The following is a 23,095-nucleotide window of genomic DNA, read 5'->3' on the forward strand; positions in this document are numbered from 1 at the left end:
ACTCCACTGACCAATTTTCCACTGACCTGGTCCCCAGTGACAAGACCAGGTTTCCACTGACAAGACCACTATTTACCAGGTTGCTGCTCACCTGACCCCCCACTGAACAATTCTCCATGGATGAGTCCCCAGCTGACCAAGCCACCTCTGACCAGGCCCTCACTGACCAGGCTCCAAGCCACCAAGGCCCCACACTGACCAGGCCCCTGGTATACTGTATATGCCCCACCAACCAGTTTTTCATTGTTTATGTTCCAACCAATCAGGCCACACTAATAAGGCCACCACTGACTAGGTCCCCCCACTGACCAGGCTTCTAATGACTAGGTCACCAGGTCCCCACTGATGAGGCCTTTACTGAGGAGCCCACCACTAACCAGGCGCCTGCTGATGAGGTCCCAAATGACTAGGTCCTGATGACCAGGTCACCTCTGACCATGGTCCACTGACCAGGCCCCTGAGCAGCCGTGCTCAAAGTCTTATTACAATGTCCCCCTCAGCTCACAGACCCTCCCTCCCTGCATATAGGCCCAGAGGTCAGGCCCTGGGGTTTTTTTGGGGGGAAATGGCCTTTCCTCCAAGACACAGGGAGAGACAGTCAGCCTCAGGCTTCAGGTTCCCAGCTCCACACTCACCCCAAAGGCCCTCTGGGCCCATCTCAAAGAAGACAGTGAGGTGGCCTGGCACTGCCTGGACACGCCATCTACCCTATTCCTGAGTGTCAAAGTGTTAGGAAGGGAGGGACATTTGGCAGATGAGACACACTGTGCTGTTGGGTCTCCCAGGACCCTTCCCACAGAGCCCCGATCTAAAGACACAGCACAGAGGCTACAGGAAGACTAATCCAGAACCTCTGAGGCTGAGCCAGGGACCACATGAGGACTGTCCCCAGAGAGCCAGAAGGCCCTTTGCTAGTTTCTTGGTACCTCAGTGGATGCGGCAGCTGTTCTTCTGTTGGGGACCAGTGAGTACACGCTGGGGAGGGCTTGCCTGTGCTTCCTCAGTGGCTCCACCTCTGCTTCCAAAAAAAATTATTCATTCCAGCGCTGGGGCAGAGAAAATACAAGATGAGCTTAGAACATCTTGTGCCAGAAAGTAAAAAAGTGCTGACAGAGTAATGGAGACAAATCAAAAACACATCAAGTCAGCTTGGAATGTCTACCACTGGCCTAATCTTGGGGAATTGGAGCATCAGAATCATGAGCTTTCCTTCTCCCATATTTATTGGTTTTATTTCTCCATGTAGAACAAAGAAGAGAATAAGAAAATAATCATCTGGCAACCATCATAGTAATAATTGTTCAAACACAAGTCATCCATGAAATGCTAAATCTAGTGGGTTCTGAGGAGTAACCAGATATTTACAGAGCCTCAAAGTATCTCCATACAAAATATGGTTGAACTACAGAAACAAAATCGTAGCATTAGCATGGACAAACCTGGCAGGTACTCCTTAAGTCTCCTAAGTAATAAAAACTGTAAACTGCAAATAAGCCTTCGATGACCTTTACTAACCTTTACTAAAGTATCAATGATGACTTGGTTGTTTAAACAGCTGATATTTGGGCAATTTGAGTATGTCAAACTCAATAATACTTGTTTTTATTTGCAAGATCCACTTAAAACTTAAGGAGGCTAAAAAACATCATTTAAAATACCCTATAAATTATCATCGTACATATGATACAAAAATATCCTACTTCAGTAAATATTGTAATGTTATATATTTTATGAGAAACAATTAAAATGTGTAAATAGCCCAGTAATAAAGTTTTATAATCTTTTAAATCATACAATTTTTCCTTAAAACTTTATGGCTAAATATTCTCTTCATTAGATGTGGCTTACCAGTGGATTCTAGAGAAGAAAATTGATGGGAGCAAGTGTCCAACACAGCAACAGCTAGAAAGAAAAATAAAGAATTACATCCTTTACCTAAAGCACTTCAGTTAACTAAATGTGAGTTTAAAAACTAAAGAGTTGTGAACTTTATCAGAGTTTTTAAGTATGAGAAATATGTATGTACATTTACAATACAAAATTACTATTTAATAATTTACACATGGCATTAATTCTAATGGTGTTTAAATATCAGAGCTTTTTCAGTCTTCATTCATGTAATCAACAGCCACATGCTAAGGTACTAGAACCAGCACTGGAATTACAAGATGAAGATGGCATGGTCCACCTCTCAACAGTCATAAGCTATAACCTAAAAAACAGACAGGCAGGTAATGTCCATATAGAGTCATAGATACCATGACAGGTATACAGCAGGGCACTACTGGAACACATAGAAGGGACATCTACCCACTTTTATGTCAATATCATGGGCTTTCTGATGGAGGAGATAACATAGGTTGATACCTAAAGGACAAGAAAAAGCTTCCCAGATAGAGGGAAGAGGCAAAGGCAAAGAGCCTGAGGTGAGGAAGAGCCCTGCAGAGTTCCACTCCATCAAGTTTGGGCTAGAGCAAAGGGCAGAGTGCAGTAAGTGGTGAGAGACAAGGCTGAGTAACTTGACAAGAATTACATTGACATGGGTGTTTTTATTTCATGGTGAAAAATCTGGAATGTTTCCTGAGAACAAGTGTAAGCCAATGACACAGTAAATGACAGGAGATTTAAAATGTCACCTGTCAAGTGACTGCTTATGAAGGGTTATTGCTCAACTAAGCATTTCTGAATGAGTCTGAGGTCTGTTGGCCTTCAATTTCTACCAAAACCCTGAGAACTTGATGATGCCTGTGTTTTCTGAGAATCGTTTCAGTGTGCTGGCTGACAGTTCCATGAGGATGGCAAAACTTAAGAAAGTGTAGAGCCAGTGAAAAAGAGATGCACAGACTTCTTGGGAATTTTTTAAGCTACAGAACATGATGAATTTATGGTGCATAAGTACAGTCTTCTCTGTGAAAGTTTTTGTTTTCACATCTTTCATTAGATGTGTGTAAGAAAAAAAATACTTGACGTAGTATCTACTAACCCAAGAATGAAAAGGAATGCCATTTGCTATTTACACTTTATTTCTAAAATAAACCTAAATTTAATTAATAAATTTTGGCAACGTACTTCTCTTTGTTTCTCTAATTATTTGTTCCACACAGTCCAGCTCCATCTAAAATAAGTAAAAATAATAATAATGTTTAAGTTAAACAAGAAACATTATCATGAAAATAATGTATCATTTACAAAATGTGGCCTTTAGTATTTTTAGTGACTAGACATAACTTGAAGTTTGCTTAAATAGAAAAATAATCACATAAATAAAGTAAAATTTCTACTTATTTTAAGTTTAGATAACAGAGGATGTATATGTGTAATGCTGTTTAGAGTAATTGGACAAAAATACAGTTAATATTGATCTGTTGTATATACATGATTTTAGAAAGGTAGTGTTTTATTAGTACAAAGGTTAAACAATGGCCAGGCATGGTGGCTCATACCTGTAATCCCAGCACTTGGGGAGGCCAAAGCAGGCAGATCACAAGGTCAGGAGATCGTGACCATCCCGGCCTACATGGGGAAACCCCATCTCTACTAAAAATACAAAAATTAGCTGGGCGTGGTGATGCGAACCTGTAGTCACAGCTACTTGGGAGGCTAAGGCAGGAGAATTGCTTGAAGCCAGGAGATGGAGGTTGCAGTGAGCCAAGACTGCACCACTGCACTCCAGCCTGGTGACGGTGAGACCTTGTCTCAAAAAAAAAAAAAAAAAGATTAAGTAATTAAAGCCATCTTTTGCAATGAATGCATTGCTTTGAAATTCTTAGAAAACTCTGCCCTTTATAAAAGTTTAATCCATTTTTTACTTCAATAAATTTTATCTTAAAAAGAAATTTCTATTCTCTACTTATAGTAAACTTTTCTTTTTCTTTTTTTTTTTTTTTTTTAGTTTATATTCTAAATTAAGGTGGTACCTCTGTAGGATTCTTCCAAAGGTATATTGAGGGATGCCGAGGTTTGCAGTACAGTTGAGCCCATCACACAGGTAGTGAGCGTAGAACCCAGTAAGTAGTTTTTCAACCCTGGCCCACTCTGTCCCTCCCTGCTCTTATTTCCTAGTGTCTATTATTCCCATGTTTATGACAATGTGCACCCAATGTGTAGCTTCCACATGAGTGAAAACATGAGATACTTGGTTTCTGTTTCTGCATTGGTTTGCTTAGGAGAGTGGATTCCAGCTGTATCCATGTTGCTGCAAATGATGTGATTTTGTTCTTTTTATGGCTGCTTAGTATTCCATGGTATATATGGAATTTTCCAATCTACCTTGGATTTTCAATCTACCTTGGATGCACCTGGATTGACTCCATGTCTTTGCTATTGTGAATAGTGCTGCAATGAACATACATGTGCATGCATCTTTTTGTTACAATGATTTATTGTCCTTTCAGTATACCCCTAGTATAGTAATGGGGTTGCTGCATCCAACGGTCATTCTTAGTTCTTAATTTCCAAACTGCTGTCCATAGTAGCTGAATTAATTTACATTGCCACAAACGGTGTGTGTTCCCTTTTCTCCACAGCCTCCCCAACATCTTTTATTTATTTATTTATTTATTTTACTTTTTAACAAAAGTCATTCCGACTGGTGTGAAATGGTATCTCACTGATGTTTTGTTTGGCATTTTTCTGATTAGCAATGGTAAGCATTTGTTAATGTTTGTTGGCCACTTACATGTGTTATTTTGAGAAGTGTCTGTTCATGTCCTTTGCCCATGTTTAATGGTGTTATTTATTTTTTGCTTGTTGATTTGTTTAGGTCTCTTATAGATTCTGGATAATAGGATAATACGCATTTGCTATACCCATAGTTTGTGAATATTTTCTTCCATTCTTTAGGCTGTCTGTTTAATCCCGTGATAATTTCTCGTGCTGTGCAGCTCTTTAGCTAAATTAGATCACACTTCTCAATTTGTGTTATTCTTGCAATTGCTTTTGAGGACTTAGCCATAAATTGACAAATATGATGTCTAGAAGAGTATTTCCTAGGTTTTCTTCCAGGATTTTTATAGTCAGAAGATGTACTCTTATGTAGGAAAAGCACAAGCCTTTTTTTTTTTTTTTTTTTTTTTTGAGACGGAGTCTCCATCACCCAGGCTATAGTGCAATGGTATGATCTTGGCTTACTGCAACCTCTGTCTCCTGGGTTCAAGTGATTCTCCTGCCTCAGCCTCCTGAGTATCTGAGATTACACATGCCTGCCAACATGCCTTGCTAATTTTTGTATTTTCACTAGAGACAGGTTTCATCATGTTGACCAGGCTGGTCTCAAACTCCTGACCTCAGGTGATTCACCTGCCTCGGCCTCCCCAAATTTTGGGATTACAAGTGTGAGCCACTGCGCCTGGCCAAGCACAAAGCTTTTAACATAAAAATGGAAATGAACATTTTAGTGTTTGGTTTAATTCATAAAATGCAATTATTTTGGATTCTCCTAAATAATAAACATCCATATGTGGTAAAGTGTTTGGATGCCAATCATTCAGTTGTGATTATGGGTGGGAAGAGTTGAGATGGTGCAAATAAACTTTTTTTTAATTTTTTATTTTCAAGACGGAGTCTTTCCCTGTTACCCAGGCTGGAGTGCAGTGGTGCGATCTCAGCTCCTGCAACCTCTGTCTCCCAGGTTCAAGCAATTCTCTGCCTCAGCCTCCCTAGTAGCTGGGATTACAGGTGCCCACCACCACACCTGGCTTTTTTTTTTTTTTTTGTACTTTTAGTAGAGACGGGGTTTCACCATCTTGGCCAGGCTGGTCTTGAACTTCTGACCTCGTGACATTCCTGCCTCGGCCTCCCAAAGTGCTGGGATTACAGGCATGAGCCACCGCACCTGCCTGGTGCAAAGAAACATTAAAAGTGACATGGGCCGGGTGCGGTGGCTCATCCTGTAATCCCAGCACTTTGAGAGGCTGAGGCAGGCAGATCACAAGGTCAGGAGTTCAAGAAGAGCCTGGCCAATATGGTGAAACCCTGTCTCTACTGAAAATACAAACATTAGCTGGGTGTAATGGTGGGTGCTTGTAGTCTCAGCTACTTGGGAGGCTGAGGCAGGAGAATCACTTGAACCCGGGAGGTGGAGGTTGCAGTGAGTGGAGATGGCACCACGACACTCCAGCCTGGGTGACAGAGTGAGACACTGCCTCAAAAAAAAGAAAAAAAAATGTGGTATGAACCACAGCTAAACTACAATCAATTAGAGAGTAAGCCAAAGTATCTCAAAGTATATCATCAGTTATAAGGCAATAACATGCAATTTCTAAAACCTAACTTAAATGCAGCTTTTAAAGATATTTTAAACATGTCAGTTTAGTCACATTTATTGAATAAAGTTAGCAAATGGATATCTCTCAAAAATGAGAGCTCCAGGGAATTAAAAAATGTAAAGTTCCCATTTCCTTTCTGTGTTAACACAGCTAATTATGATCTTTACTTAACATGCATAAGTCAACAGAACAACTCAGTATTTCACCAAATTAAAAACAAGAATTACGCTAGAGAAATGAAACCCTAAAGAGAAACGGTCATATAACGAACCTCAGTCAAGTAGTTCTGGCAGTTATTTGAGGTCTGAGGGTTTGAAGTAGGAATTCTTACGGGCATTTGGGGAATATATTTTCAGTTGAGTCCTATACTAGTAAGATTTTCAACACAAGGTGACTCTGGGCCTCGCCTTGTAGGAAGAGTGCTGAGAAAATATTTCACCCGCTCTTTCTCCATAAGGAGCTTGGTGCTGATCATTGCTATTTTCTTATTAGATCTATAAAGATAGCAAAGACAGATGCTTAGTATTTCATTTTTCCTTAAATGATTCTTAATGACTTGTAGTTTTTAAAAACTTGCCCTGAGAGTAAACCAAATTACCCACTAAACAGTGTTTTCACACAGAAGATGTGTGAGAGCATACCTGTTGTAAGGAATTATACTTTTAAAATCATTCTAAAGAAGCACCTGTGTTTCTAAGGTGATTTATACCGAAGAAGCAGCTCAAACAAAGTAGACAGGGAAGAGAAATGGCTACCAGTGATGTATGGCTCAACGGGTAAAACTTGCTGCCTTCTAAAATGGCTCTACTTGTAAGATTCTGAAGATTCCACTTGAAATACTTGTATTTAAAGGGTAACAACATGGGAAAAGGAATATGTTGATTTGCTTGATTATAAGAACCACTTCACTAGAAATAATTATATCAAAACATCATGTTGTGCTCCTTAATGTAGGTTAAGAAAACTAAAATGAACAAAAAAAAATCTAGGAATACTTGTGTTTAGTAAACCAGTTTCAGGTTTCACCCTTGTACATTTCACCAATTATCTAGGACCAATTAAACATTTGGTAATGAGGAATAATTCAGAGCAACAACTCCTAGGGGAGAACTAGATTGTTTGGTTGTTGATCAAAAAGAACTAAAGCATCTCTGAAGGCAATTAGCCCCCAGCACTGTGACCAAGGCACCGCAGGTGGGACTTGTTCTTTTTGCCTTCCACACACCCCTTCAGACTGAACAAGGTGTTATTTTTTAACCGCTTTGTGAATTACACTTCTTTAAATTCCTGTGATAATTATTCCCTATTTCATAAGGATGCCTTTCTATAACATCTTGAATATGTTACACAGGTAGTCTTTCTTGAGGCACCCTCTAGTCATAATACTAAAGATCACAATCAAAAATGATTGTGCCCAGAGTAGCAGTACCACTTGACACTTTGGGTTTAGGTCGTGATCTACCGAAAAATAAACTTATTAGTATTACTATTTAGGGAAATTCTGACAAGTAATTTAAAACAAGATCACTTTATTAATTATAAAGCTTCAAAAATACTTAGTAAAAAAAACTAACAGATTAACTACAAGAGACTTTTCAGGGGAAAAAAGCCATACAAAAGCAAAAAAAAAAAAAAATGAGAGGAGAGACAGAAACTATCCTTGAATAACATTTTAAAAGTAAGATTACTTACTAACATTATTTTCCAAAATTACATTGTCAAATTAGCATTGACTTCCTACTAATATCCAGAAGCCATCTCACTAAAAATTATGCTTTCAAAACAAATTAATGAGCTGAATTCATTTTCTATGAGTGTATGTTTGGACTTACTTCGTTAATTTTTTTGACATGGAATTGTTAGCTTTCAATGCTGCTGCAAAGCCTTCCTTGTATTCTTCTAATTTGGTTGTAACCTCTTCATAAGTAGTTTTCATTTTGGAGAATTTACATTCCACATCTTTAAGTGTGAGATCCTTCTTATTTAGTGAAGCCGTATTACCCTTGTTTAACTGCTCTAATTGTTTTTCATATTGTGCTTGTTTCTAAAACAAATGAAAAGAATATATTTTTAAAACAATTATAACCTAATTATTATATGTTTGTTGCCTTTCATTTTGAGCCAGTGATTCAAAGAGCAATTTTGAATATGTTAAAAAAAGAGGCTGAAGCTTAAAATGTTTATCAGCAGTATCAAAACTAATAACTGAATTCAGAATCAAGTCTGATTTATAAAAATTTGAAATCATAATTATGTTAGTATTAATGTAATCTGGTCATATAAAAAGCAATAGAATCATTCATAATTTTAAAAAGTGATCAACGAACAAAGTAGCTTAAGACCAATTCAAAAGTATCACATAATTTCTAAATCACAACTTTTTCTTATGCCAACTGGTCTTAATCATCAAATGACTCCATAGTAAGAATCATTACTCTGAAAGATTGATTTTGTTATAATAATGGAAATTTAAATATTTAAAAGAAAAAACATGCCATTTTTTTTCTAAAACTCTACAAAGCAAATTGCTACAAGAGAGGCAGAGGAAACACAATATACACATATCCAAAATATAATTTGCAGTGAAATAAAGGAAAGCACATTACAGATAAACTTACCTGATTTAAAAAACTAACCTGTAAATGGATTTCTTCTAATTTTTCTACTGCCTGCATTGCCCTTTCATCTAGCTCCGGTTTATATTCTTGTAGTTTACTAAGTTCTACCATATTGTTTTCCATATGTGTCTTAAGATTTAATATTTCTTCTTCCAACATCTTTTTTTTTTTTTTGAGACGGAGTCTCGCTCTGTCGCCCAGGCTGGAGTGCAGTGGCACGATCTCGGCTCACTGCAAGCTCCGCCTCCCAGGTTCACGCCATTCTCCTGCCTCAGCCTCCCGAGTAGCTGGGACTACAGGCGCCTGCCACCACGCCCGGCTAATTTTTTGTATTTTTAGTAGAGACGAGGTTTCACCGTGTTAGCCAGGATGGTCTCGGTCTCCTGACCTCGTGATCCGCCCGCCTCGGCCTCCCAAAGTGCTGGGATTACAGGCGTGAGCCACCGCGCCCGGCCCCAACATCTTTTTATCCTCCTCAAGTTTTCCACATTCCTGTTGTACTTTTTTCATAGATAATAACTCCTGTTGAAGAACTTGATTGTCTTTAGCCAAATCAACACATTTTGAAGATACAGCTTCCTTCTCTGCTGTAAGATCATCAAACTGCATGAATAAAATAGTATAGCTTGATAATGAAGTAGGCTGAGAATAATCTAATACAAAATCAATAGCAAATTTTGAAATGCATTTACTCGGAATAAACTGTTATCTGTAGTGCAGTAGATTCTTCAAATGTGAACCCTTAAAATACTCAGAATTTTAAGAACAAAGTTAAAGCTACCATGAGTCACAAAAATACATTATTTAACTATCATCATCTTTGCCACAGAACTTTTGCACTTCATCTTACTTTTATTTTTCTGTTAATTTATTTTTGTTCCTCCTTAAGTAGCACTAAGCTATCTCTTAGTAAAAAGTGTCTATCCCCCTTCCCTCATTATCATTCCCCATAATATGTCAAAAAAAGTTTCAGAAATATCACACTGAGTTATTTAGGCCAAAGTCAATAAATGGCTCTAGGAATAAGACTTTGAAAATAATATAACACTCTATACTAGGCATGGTGGGTCATGCCTGTAATCCTAGCACTTTAAAAAGCTGTGGCAGAAAGATTACTTGAGGCCAGGAATTTGAGATCAGCCAGAGCAACATAGTGAGGCCCCTGTCTCTACAAAAAAAGGTGTTTTTTAAATTAGCCAGGCATGGTGGCTCATGTCTGTAGACCCAGCTATTTGGGAGACCGAGGCAAAAGGATGGTTTGTACCCAGAGTTCAGGGCTGCAGTGAATTATGACCACATCACTGCCCTTCTGTCTGGATGACAGACAAAGACCCTATCTCAAAAAAACACAAAATAATGAAACCTATAAATAAGTATTCTGATGCCATAAACCTTTCCTTAAACTGCAAATGTTTCATGCTAATTTGAGTTGCATTTTAAGAAGTAATGATTCTTGGGGTAAAGGCCACAGAATACAGCACCCAGAAATAAATCCACATATTTCCAGCCAAGTGATTTTGGATGAACATGCCAAGAACATACACTGGGGAAAGGACAGCCTCTTCAAATGAATGGCACTGGGAAAACTAAATATCCATATGGAGAAGAATGATACTAGATTCCTATGTAACACCATATAACAACATAAACTCAGAATCAATTGAACACTGAAATGTAAGGCCCAAAATTATCAAACTACTATAAGTAAACATAGGGAAAATTCTTGAGGACAGTCTGCACAAAGATTTTTATGGGTAAGATATCAGAAGCATAGGCAAAAAACAAATGATAGAAAAATGGTACTACATTAACCTTAAAAGCTTCTGTCCAGCTAACAACTGAGTGAAGAGAAAACTTGTAGAATGGGAGAAAATATCATCAAGCTATTAATCTAATAAGGGACTAATATCCAAAATGTACAAGAAATTCAAACAACTTGACAGTAAAAAAAAAATCTGAGTTCAAAATTGGGCAAAATATCTAACTATACTTTTTTTTAGAAAAAAGAAATACAAATAGCCAATAAATAAATTTAACAATGCTCAGTATCACTAATCCTCAGAGAAATACAAATCAAATCTACAATATGATATAATCTTGCTTCAATTTGAATAAATTATCATCACAGAAAAGATTTAAAAAAAATGCTGGTGAGGTTCCAGAGAACAGTAAACTCTTACGTGCTGTTGGTGGGAAGGTAAATTAGTGCAGCCACTATAGAAAACAACATGAGGTTTCCTCAAAAAATTAATAATGGAACTGCCGAGGGATCCAGCAAGCCCACTACTGGGTATTCAGTCAACAGAAAAGAAAACAATAGATCAAAAGGATACCTGTCCTCATATGTTTATTGTAGCACTAGTCACAATGGCTAGTGTATGGAATCAACCTACATATCCATCACCAAATGAAAAGACAAAAAACTGTGGCACACATACACAGTGGAATACTATTCACCGTATAAAGGAATTAAATCCTGTTATCGTGGCCACGTGTATCAGTCTGGGGGATGTTATGTTAAGTGCAGACACAGAAAGATAAATACTGCACATTCTCACTCCTGTGTGGGAGCTAAAGAAAAATTGAGGGCTGGGCAACATGGCTGATGTCTGTAATTTCCTAGCACTTAGAAAGACAAAGACAGGAGAGTCACTTGAGACCAAAAGTTCCAGAGCACCTGGGCAGCATAGGGAGATATTTCTATAAAGTCAAAAATCAGATGGGTGCAAGGGTGCATACTCATAATCCTAGCTTCTCAGGAGGCTGAGGTGTGAGGATCACATGAGCCCAAGAGTTGGGGGCTGCAGTGAACTATGATCAAACCACTGTCTCCCATCTGGGTGACTACAGTTGCCCAGAGCCCAGACTACACTAGCAAGACCCTGTCTCTTAACAACAACAAAAATCTCAAAGAAGTAGGGGAAGGTAGGTTGGTTAATGGATATAGAATTACAGTTAGATAAGAAGAATGAGTTCTGGTGTTCTGTGGCATTGTAGGGTGAATATGGTTAACTATGATTTATTGTATATTTTTTAAAAGCCAGAAGATTGTGAATGTTCACAATTCAAAGAAATGAAAAATGGTTGAAGTAGTAAATGTGCTAGTTAGCTTGATCATTACACCCTATTTACATGTATCAGAATATCACTCTATAACCCATAATTATGTATATATGTGTCAATTAAAACAAAAGAGAAGTTACATTGATCCCATTTAAAAAAACAGAATATGGGCCAACCTTACTGACTTCCTCCTAATGAATAGAATGCAGTAAAAGGGATACCATGTGGCTTACCTATCTCAGACTGCTTTCCCTTGGAACCCAGCCCCCAGATTGTGAGAGCACTCAGGCCACAAAGAGAACCTGGCAGTGCCAGTGTCAGTGTTCATGCTGCCTGTCCCAACCAAGGTTCCAGCCAATGGCCAGCATCAACCATCAAACATGTGGGCGAGCAACGCTTCAGAGGATTCCATTTCCCCAACTGATAGCTGTTCCTAGGGAAGCTGAGGGGAGTAGAGACAATCTGTCCTGGCCAAGCTTTTTCCAAACCACAGGTTCATTAACAAAATAAATATTTTTCTTTTAAGCCACAAAACTCTGGGTAATCATTAGAAAAATAAGTTTTAAAAAGAGACAACAGGAAACATAACTTATGCAGCAGAAAAGAGTCTCCTTTAAAGTAAGATCTAACACATGTTGAGGTTAATGTATTGATGGAAAACATTATTGAGAAGCAGCAGATAACCAGGACAGAGACATAAGCTGCTGAGGAGGAACATTTCCTAAAACTCCTTCAATTATGAACTCTGATAACAAGGCAAGGGTGTCTCCTTACAGTTTCCCCTCAAGTTAGGAAATAAGACTGGGAAGCAAGAAGAAGACATATGGTATGAAAAAAAAACTAGAAATACTTGGTTACACAATCAAAATCAGACATTTACCTGATATGAATTAACTAAAATTCTAAAAGATAAGCTTTCAGTATTTATTAATCAATCTAGTATTTAATTTTTATTTTCCTTTTCTCAATGAGGAAATAAGGAGAACATTATGAAATGATTTTTAGTCTTCACAGAAGTAAAATAAACATAGTTGCTTTGAGTGTTAAGCAATCAAATGCAATTTCTCCTTTACCTTACTTCAAGCTTGTTTGTTTGGAGAAGTTAAGACCATCCCATCTCTATGCTATACCACAAGACTTCTCTATAGCACACAACTTGGCTCTGAAATTTTGAAAGTCAAAATACTAATCTACTATGTGTCTCTGATAAATTGCCCGAACATTACCTGATTTTGAAGTGCTGCACTCCTAAGACCTTTTCTTGGAATGAGTCAAACTTTATATTCCAAGAATCCTCTACTGAGCTAGAAAGCAGAGCTGTGCATCTCTGTTTCAGTAAAAGGCGGTCAATACAGCTAACTGTGGTTTCTGAGAATGCAAGATCTGCACCAAGAAAAGGATTAGCCACAGTGCTACCCAAGAGAACCAGCTACCAGGTGGAAAGAGGATCTGTGAACTGCAAGATGATGACTTCACTTGATTTCCACTGAGGAAAGCTGGCGGCTCAGACTTAAACTTCTCCTTCCTGGATGGTAAACATCTATGGAAGATTCTATGAATTATAATGAGTTAGCAAAACATAATGCACTAAATATTAGACTATGTCAGCAGATCCTGTGACCAAAACTTACTGAAAACAAAACTATAGCAGGAGGCAATGGAAAAGAGACTAAAGATTTGAATGGAGAAAAAAGAAATAAAGTGTGTCTTATAGGCCTGGCTTCCCATCATGTCTTAGAGTAAGTAAGGTATAAGCTGGCCCAGAGACTCCTTTGAGACACAAAAGGTGAAATTAAAGATATTCCACTAAATTTAATTTTTATTACGACATAAGACAACTGGTAATATGCAAAATGATTGAAAAAAACTTCTCAGTAAATTCATTTTGGCCTTGGCATAATAATAGACATAAACAAAGTAAGAATTGATAATCTAAAAATAAACTTGTGCATTTACAGTCAATTGATTTTATATAAAGTTAACAAAAGAACAAAATTGGAAAAGAATAGTCTTTTCAACAAATGGTGCTGGGACAACTGGGTATCCATATGCAAAAAATAAATAAATTAGGACCAAATATCTTTTTTAAAAATTAACTCAAAATAAAACAGTTAACTGTAACAGCTAAAACTATAAAACTCTCAGAAGAAAACACTGGCATAAATCTTTGTGACTGCATTTGGCAGTGTTTTCTTAGCCATGACTCCAAAGGAAAAATGGATTCAATGGACTTCAAAATTGAAAACTGCTGTGCCTGAGAAGACAGTATCAAGAAGTGAAAAGGCAAGACACTAAGTAGAAGAAAGTATCTGAAAAGCATATACCTGATAAGCGACTTACATATATAGGATATGTAAAGAACCTTTGCAATTCATGAGTAACAAGATAATTCAATTTGAAAAATGGGCAAAGATTTTGAATAGATGTATCTGCAAAGAAGATGTAAAGATGCATAATGAGCACATTAATAGATGCTTGATGTAATTAGTCATTAGGAAAATGTAAATCAAAACCACATGTGGTATCACTTCACACCACAGGATAAAATCTTTGTTCAATAAAGAGAAAATAAGTGTTAGGAAAAATGTAAAGAAATCAAAACCCTTATCCAGTGCTGCTGGGGATGTAAAGTGATGCAGCCGCTTTGGAAAACAAACTGGCAGCTCCTCAAAAGGTTAAGCATGAAGTTACCATACGACCCAGAAATTCCAGTCATAAGTATATACTCCAGAAAAATAAAAATCATGCAAGCACAAAAACTCATACATAAATGTTTACAGCAGCATTACTAATATGAGTCAAAAAGTGGAAAGAACCAGAACGTCCATCACCTTTGGGTGGGAAAGAACCCAAAAGTCCATCACCTGGTGAATGGATAAATAAACTGTTTGATGTATCCATACAATGGAATATCACTCAGCAATAAGAAGAAATTAAGTACTGATACTGTATTAGGAGGAGACAGCAAAATGCCTAGGCAGATATGGAAGGGTCCCTGGAGAATCTCCAACAAGCTCCACAAGTGTTTACACCAGATGTTAAGTGCAGATAAGGGAACCTGGACTTGTCTTGCCTGGACATGCCTGCAGCAGACCAGAGGCCCACATGCACTGGGGGGATGGGGTGGAGCCACCAGGAATTCACGCCTTATGCAGGGGAGGAGCCTGGCCGCTTCAGCTCATGTGCTCCTGGTATTCAATTGTGAGGTGGAAACCTGTTTGCAGGACCACTCTCTTTGCTGAGAGCTTTCCTTTCACTTAATAAATTCTGTCCTCCTCACCCTTCAATGTGTCTGCGTGCTTAATTTTTCCTGGTCATAAGAACCCAGATGTAGCTGAACTAATGAGAAAAACCCCACATCAATACCTGCTACAGCACAGATGCAGCATGAAAAATTATGCTAAGTGAAATAAGCCAGTCACAGTAGACCGCTTGCTTTTTATTTCAGAGGCTTATAGGCAAATGTATATAAAGGAGGTTGGTGGTTCCCTACGGCTGAGGGAGGAAGGGAAAACTAGTGAAGATGGCTAAGTGATGTGGGGTTTGTTTTCAGGGTGATGAAAATGTTCTAAAATTGATTGTAATGATGACTGCATAACTCTCTGAAAATACTAAAGTCAATGACTCGTATATTTTAAATGAGTGACTTGCATGGTATGTTCATTATTTCTCAATAAACCTGTTACCCAGCCCCCCCCAAATTAATTTGGTACTAGTGGTCTGGAGACAGGTACTGCTTGGTTTCAGATCACTGGCCAGAGTTAAAGACATAAGAGAATCAACAGCATGTCCTTTTTATAGAAAAGAGGTTTATATTTTTAAAACTATCCTTTTCATTAGTATCAATTCTGTAAAATTAAATGAAAAATCTTTCTTTGACTGCTTAAAGCACTGAGAGATTTATATTGAGGAATAAGACCTTGTTTTCTTTGGCCCCAATTTCTATCTAAAGGGTCTGAGAATCACACACTTCAAACTATTAAATCTCATCAGATGGGTTTTATTAACTCTTATAATGTGGCTTACTTTCTCACCTGATTCTGGTACAGCATCACAGAGAGAAGAAGCTGAAGGAAATCAAAATATTTAAGCCCCAAATATATTTTTCTGACATATTTTGAAATGGTTGCTGCAGGGCCAAGAGATTGAAATGGCCCTCATTAATGTAGCCCAATCTCTTCCCTTCTAGGTCTTCCCAGATCTGGGGAAGATGAACTAAGAGGCTGATGCATTTAAAGTCTGAAAATATATATTTACCCTCTATTTTCTCAACATATTTTGGCAGAATTTGGGTTTTTCTATTATCAATATGTTCCCAAATTACGTGATTTTTAATCCCAAAACTGATTTAAAATTACCGTATGTTGGAATATAAGTTATTCTGTTATAAAGATACGTGCATTTGTATGTTCATTGCAGCACTATTCACAATAGCAAAGACATGGAATCAACCCAGATGTCCATCAGTGATAGATGGGATAAAGAAAATGTGGTATACATACACCATGGAGCCATAAAAATGAATGAGATCATGCTCTTTGCAGGGACATGGATGAACTCGAAGCAGTTATCCTCAGCAAACTAATGCAGGAACAAAAAACCAAACACTACATTTTCTCACTTATAAGTGGGAGCTGAACGATGAGAACACATGGACTCGGGGAGGGGAACAACAAACACTGGGGCCTGTTGGGGTCAAGAGGTAGAGCATCAAGATCAATAGCTAATTCCTGTGGGGCTTAATATCTAGGTGATGGATTGACAGGTGCAGCAAACCATCATGGCACACGTTTACCTATGTAACAAACCTGCACATCTCACACATGTAATCTAGACCTTAAGATAATTTTTTTTAAATTACCTTATTTTTTAGCTTCTTAATCAGAATATTCATTTTCAGTTGATCTGTTTTTAAGTCTCCATGGCAATCGAAGTCTTCATTTCCAAATACACTTAACACATTTATTGTCATTTCCAGGAGTTTCTTATATCTGCAGAAATGTACGGAATTACTAAGTCAAATATTTTTAAGAGTAAATATTTAATAATTGTTTAAACGATATTATGTTATAGCATATCAAAGAAACACATCTATAAACTATGATCCTTTCAGTTTCAACTGAGCATAGTTTGGAAGCACTCTATATGAAATTATAATCTTAGATAAATAATATGAAGAACAATTTTATGGCATATATGGCGGGTAAAGTGGTATTACAACCATACAGTTTTTGTTTTGTTTTTTTGTTTTTTTTTTGAGATGGAATTTCACTCTTCTTGCCTGGGCTGAAATGCAATGCTGTGATCTTGGCTTACTGCAACCTCTGCCTCCTGGATTCAAGTGATTCTCCTGCCTCAGCCTCCCAAGTAGCTGGGATTACAGACATGTATCACCACGCCTAGCTCATTTTGTATTTTTAGTAAAGATGGGGTTTCACCATGTTGGTCAGACTGGCCTTGAATGGTCAGACTGGTCTTGAACTCCTGACCTCAAATGATCCACCCACCTTGGCCTCCCAAAATGCTGTGATTACAAGTGTGAGCCACCACACCTGGCCTAACCGTACACTTTTTGTAAATAAACTATTCATATCCATGTTGGTATGCTAAGATAAAATAACCTATTACTAAATATAAGCCATAACCTAGAAATGAGTAACCAAGATAAAAAAGTAAAACACATACATTTGAGAAAGACAAAAAATTACATTTTGATACCCATTCACAGTCTATAAGAAGAAAAAAAAGTACACACAAAAAGCATCAAGGACATTATTCAATGTAGAAAAAGAGAAGACCAAGAAAGGAGCAGAGAGATGTGTGACGATTTAAAGACTTTGAAGAAGAGATCTAGAGATCTTTGCTGACATAATGTCAACAAAATGAAAGAGATACAAAACAATGTAGAGAAAGGCAATGACAGAAAAATGTAGATTAGAATCAGAAAACCAATTTAAGTGCTCAGTAAATAAATAGAAAAGTAGCTGTGTTCAGGGCTTCAAAGACACATTCCATTTTTTTTAAAAAAAATCTGTGATCAAAACATGAATGCTCATTTTACTTTTAAGTTATACACATATTTTTATATATATGAAATTTATTTCTGTAAAACAGAAGTTTAATAACATGTATACTTCATGTATACAACGGAGGTATCTGTGTAAAATGAGTAAATTTCCATGTTTTATATCTAAAAGAAAAAGAAGCAGAAACAAAATATAAGCTATATATCAAGATACATTTTGATGTTAAAGAATGACACAATAGGTCTTCTTTAAAGAATTTGAATGCAGTAGAGGATACTACAAAAGGAAGAAAAGATGACCACAGACAGCAAAAATATCTTCAGAAATAAAAATTCAAACTAGATAATGAAGAGTGGACTTGACATTATATGTCCAAGACTTTGTCATTGTTTTCAAAATCATTAAAGAATAAGTGGCTGGGCATGGTGGCTCATGCCACTTTGGGAGGCTGAGTCAGGCAGATCACGAGGTCAGGAGTTTGAGACCAGCCTGACCAACTTTTCAAAACCTCCTCTCTACTAAAAAATACAAAAATTAGCCGGGTGTGGTTGCACATGCCTGCAATCCCAGCTACTCAGGAGGCTGAGGCAGGAGAATTGCTTGGAGGCATAGGTTGCAGTGAGCCAAGATGGCACCATTGCACTCCAGCCTGGGAGACAGAGGCACTGTCTCAAAAAAAAATAATAAATAAAAATAAAAATAAATAAATAAATAAGTATAATATTTTGGCATTCAAAAAATTTTCAGATTATGTTGTTTCTCTTTTATACATATTTTAATATAAATTTTTTATCCCAACCTTGCCCCAGCAGCTCAGCTGACTCCCAACCCCATGATGCACATGCCTATAAAGTTGTGTTGTGAGTTTCTGAAATACATTTTAAAATAGAATTCATTTAATTATGAAAATGGAGACATAAAATGAATTTGTATCTCAGTTTTAGTCAAGTAAAATTAGAACTAAATCAATTAATAAATGATTAACATGTTCTACAATATGAAAACCATACCCAGTTGCCTCTTCTTCTAATTCATGATTTTTCTTTCTTATTTGATTCACATTATACTCCAGTGATGATACTAACACAAAAGGTTTCCTTAATTCTTCATTTTTTTCTTCAGGCTTAAAAAAAGTGTTTAAAATTATTTTTGTAAAATCTAGAGACCCTCTTTTTCTTAAAAATATTATTTCTCATAAGTTGATGAGTAATATGTATTTAGGCAGGGGTATAAAGTGCATTTTATAAGCCTGATGCCAATAAGGGCAGATTTCAGAAATAGTCACTTTTCTTAAAACTGCTAAAAATGATACATACTTTCATTATATTTTCTGAAATTTAAACTGCCAAAAATGTTTGTTACAAACAAGGGTTTTTACACATAAAATACTAAGGGTTAGTAAAAAATGTGTAGTTATATTTACATTTCACTTTTTAAAGATGCTCTGGAAACATTGTCATTAATAGTTTAAGATATTCCAAGTTTTCTTAAATTACGTCTAAGAAGATTTTTAGAAAACTCTTATCTATTTCCCATTACATTTTTGATCCTCATCTGTCTTCAGGTTGAGCTAAATACTGTCATTCTCTGTAAGTATTCACCCACAGGTTTCAGTTTTTCCCTTTCTCTTAACCCTTTCTCTTTAAATAAAGTTTTTTTCTATAATAAACAAAAACACAACTTTTGTCTACTTTTTGTGGTTTTTCTATTATCCTGTTTCTCCCCTTCCATTGGACTCTGTGACACATGGTCTCATCCAGAAATCTATTTTTCATCACTTATTGTGTTTTTAATATGGAAATCTGATTTTTAATAATTCTAATAAAAAAGTCCAAGGGTCATGAAGGACTTTATCCTGCTTTACTCAGCAGAAGCTGCGAGCAGTGACCAAATGTTCCCTCTGCTCCTCTGACCCCGCTTCATTTCTAAATGCAGCAACCTCTGTTCTTCAGTCCTATTCCTTTCTGTTTGTTTGTTTGTTTTTGAGATGGAGTCCCCCACTGTCACCCAGGCTGGAGTGCAGTGGCACAATCTCAGCTCACCGCAACCTCCACCTTCTGGGTTCAAGCGATTCTCCTGCCTCACCCTCCCAAGTAGCTAGGATTACAAGCGTGTGCTACCATGCCCGGCTAATTTTTCATATTTTTAGTAGAGATGGGGTTTCACTATGTTGGCCAGACTGATCTTGAACTCCTGACCTCATGATCTGCCTGCCTTGGCCTCCCAAAGTGCTGGGATTACAGGCATGAGCCACCACGCCTGGCTGCTATTCCACTTTTTAAATTCTCTCAGGACTCCTAAAATCTCAAAACTTTGACCTAGATTCCCTAATCTACATTTCCAGCTCTGACCTTTTTCTTGAGGCCTCTTCCTTCTAGTACACATATTATAGACAATATTCTCAAACACACGCTCAGACATTGCTACTTGGTGCAGATTACTTTTTTAGATAGTGAATCTTGTCTATTTTATGTTGGTTCTTATTGATGTTACTTTGAGTATACCGTTATTTTCTAATCTCAAAGGGGGACAGTCTCACCATTACGATATTGACCAGTATACTTTGTCCTTTCTTTCTTTCTTTCTTCTTTTTTGGACCAGTATACTTTGTCCCTTTTTTCCTTTTTCTTTTTTTTTTTTTTTTTGAGATGAGTCACACTGTGTCATCCAGGCTGGAGTGCAGTGGCGCCATCTTGGCTTACTGCAACTTCCACCTCCTGGGTTCAAGTGATTCTCCTGCCTCAGCCTCCCAAGTAGCTGGGACTACAGGTGCACACCACCATGCCTGGCTAATTTTTGTATTTTCAGTAGAGACAGGGTTTCACCATGTTGGCCAGGCTGTTTTTGAACTCCTGACCTCAGGTAATCCACCCACCTCAGCCTCTCAAAATGTTGGGATTACAGACATGAGCCATGGCACCCAGCCCTTTTTTTCTTTTATAATGAAAACTTTCCCATGAGAATCAGATTATCAATTGTTTGCCTTTGTTTTCTTTTAAAGAGTTTCCTTTTCCATAGAGATATGGCATGATGAAAGTCTTGTTCTAAAGTTTCTAAAGTTTCTTTCAGGTGACACTCAAATATACCATTGGGAAGCTCCAGTCAAGTAGACATCTCCCTTCTTCCCATTTGAGATTCTTCATCTCAAAACGGTGTCCACCAAACGTCTTCATCCAGGTAGTCTCTTGCTTAGAAATTCAGGAGATAAGAACCTTCTTGAGAAGTTAGAGGCTATTGACTGAGATGGTTTAATGCTGTCCCTTATTATATGTTTTACTCCCAAGGCAGACATCAACGTGGCTAATAATACTATGCCTGATGTCTAACTCACTTCTATGGGAATCTATACAAAACGTTTTATTTATGATACAGAGTCTCACTCTGTTACTCAGACTGGAGTGTAGTGGCTTGATCAACACTCACTGCAGCCTCAATATTCCAAGGTCAAGCGACCCTCCTACCACAGCCTCCCAATGTAGCTGGGACTACAGGCATGCACCACCATGCCTCTAAGTATTTATTTATTTATTTATTTATTTATTTATTTATTTATTTTTTAAAGACAGGTTCTCATTATATTGCTGTGGCTGATCTCAAACTCCTGGGCTCAAGCGATCCTCCTGCCTCAGCCTTCCAAAATGCTAGGATTACTTGCATGAGCCACCTCCCCCAACCAGGTGTTTAACTGGGGACTAACATGAAGCACTTACAAGAGTACGTGGAACATAGTGAGCTACAAAAAATATTTGCTATTAGCATAATAATTTTATTGTGTATCTTAACAAAATTGTGTATGTTAGGCAGGTGGCATGCCAATGGAAGTAGTCTCCTATAGCTGCACTGAATCATTCTTCTCACCACTGAGAGTTGCAGCAAATGGGGGGCATATAATTTATAACTTACTTTTCTCTGTGTATGACTCAGTAGGCAATGACTATGTATGTACTACAATGTAAATAGCACCTCCTGGATGGAATAGTACATAACTGACATGACCAGCAGAGAGGCTAAAGACACTGAGCTGAAAACCCTGGACTCTATTGCTAAACCAAGGCTCCTGAATCCGTTCCCTCTGAGCAACTGCTGCTGTGGTGCTGCCTTCACAAGCACTCTGTGGAGCACTGAGATTGAGGGGCTGTGCTATCCGTCATCAGACAAGCTGCAGCCAGAACTGTTCAGCTGACAAACTGGGAGCAGTCCAGAAATACAGTAATGGCTGCATAGTGAAAAAAGGCCAATTTAGATTCTTTTTCATAGAGAGAAAAACATAAACATGTGATTGAACAAGTCTCCTCTATTAGACTAATTGGTTTAGATTTGATATTTAATTGCTAAAAATACATTTAGAATATAAACCTCACTGTGTCAAGGTCTCAAAGAACAAATAATTGGTATGGTATAAAGTATTTAATTGTATGCTAAAAACTTCTAAGCTAAAATATTTTCAATTTATTAATATTTATGCTACAATTAGTTTTTTGTAAGTACTTCTGTGATAGAGTTTATTACTATAAGACGTTCAATTAGCTAAATATGGTCAACTACCACTACCTGAAAGAACATTATTATAACAGAGAGAGAAAACTGGAACTTTCCATCAACGTTCCACCCAGAAAAAGAATTGGTCACCAGAATTCTAAAGAGTAATGTATGGCAGACACATGAAAAAATGCTCATCATCACTTGCCATCAGAGAAATGCAAATCAAAACCATAATGAGATACCATCTCACACCAGTTAGAATGGCAATCATTAAAAAGTCAGGAAACAACAGGTGCTGGAGAGGATGTGAAGAAATAGGAACAGTTTTACACTGTTGGTGGGACTGTAAACTAGTTCAACCATTGTGGAAGACAGTCTGGCGATTCCTCAAGGATCTAGAACTAGAAACGCCATTTGACCCAGTCATCCCATTATTGGGTATATAACCAAAGGATTATAAATCATGCTGCTATAAAGACACATGCACACGTATGTTTATTGCAGCACTATTCACAATAGCAAAGACTTGGAACCAACCCAAATGTCCAACAATGATAGACTGGATTAAGAAAATGTGGCACATATACATCATGGAATACTATGCAGCCATAAAAAAGGATGACTTCATGTCCTTTGTAGG

At 37.4% G+C, this 23,095-nt stretch overlaps 1 protein-coding gene across 1 annotated transcript in view; it reads right to left on the bottom strand.

The window, feature by feature from the left end:
- Nucleotides 1-926: 926 nt before the first annotated feature.
- LOC107966637 (inversin-A) overlaps nucleotides 927-23,095 on the bottom strand; it is a 48,296-nt gene continuing 26,127 nt past the window's right edge. Inside the window, 6 exon segments of the mRNA XM_063803418.1 lie at nucleotides 927-1,046; nucleotides 1,849-1,902; nucleotides 3,070-3,115; nucleotides 6,538-6,760; nucleotides 8,099-8,310; nucleotides 8,903-9,103. Coding sequence (XP_063659488.1) covers nucleotides 1,036-1,046; nucleotides 1,849-1,902; nucleotides 3,070-3,115; nucleotides 6,538-6,760; nucleotides 8,099-8,310; nucleotides 8,903-9,103 — 747 coding nt within the window. The 3' untranslated portion in view covers nucleotides 927-1,035.

This window comes from Pan troglodytes, chromosome 22 (assembly GCF_028858775.2).
Source record: "Pan troglodytes isolate AG18354 chromosome 22, NHGRI_mPanTro3-v2.0_pri, whole genome shotgun sequence".
Taxonomy (NCBI): Eukaryota; Metazoa; Chordata; class Mammalia; order Primates; family Hominidae; genus Pan; species Pan troglodytes.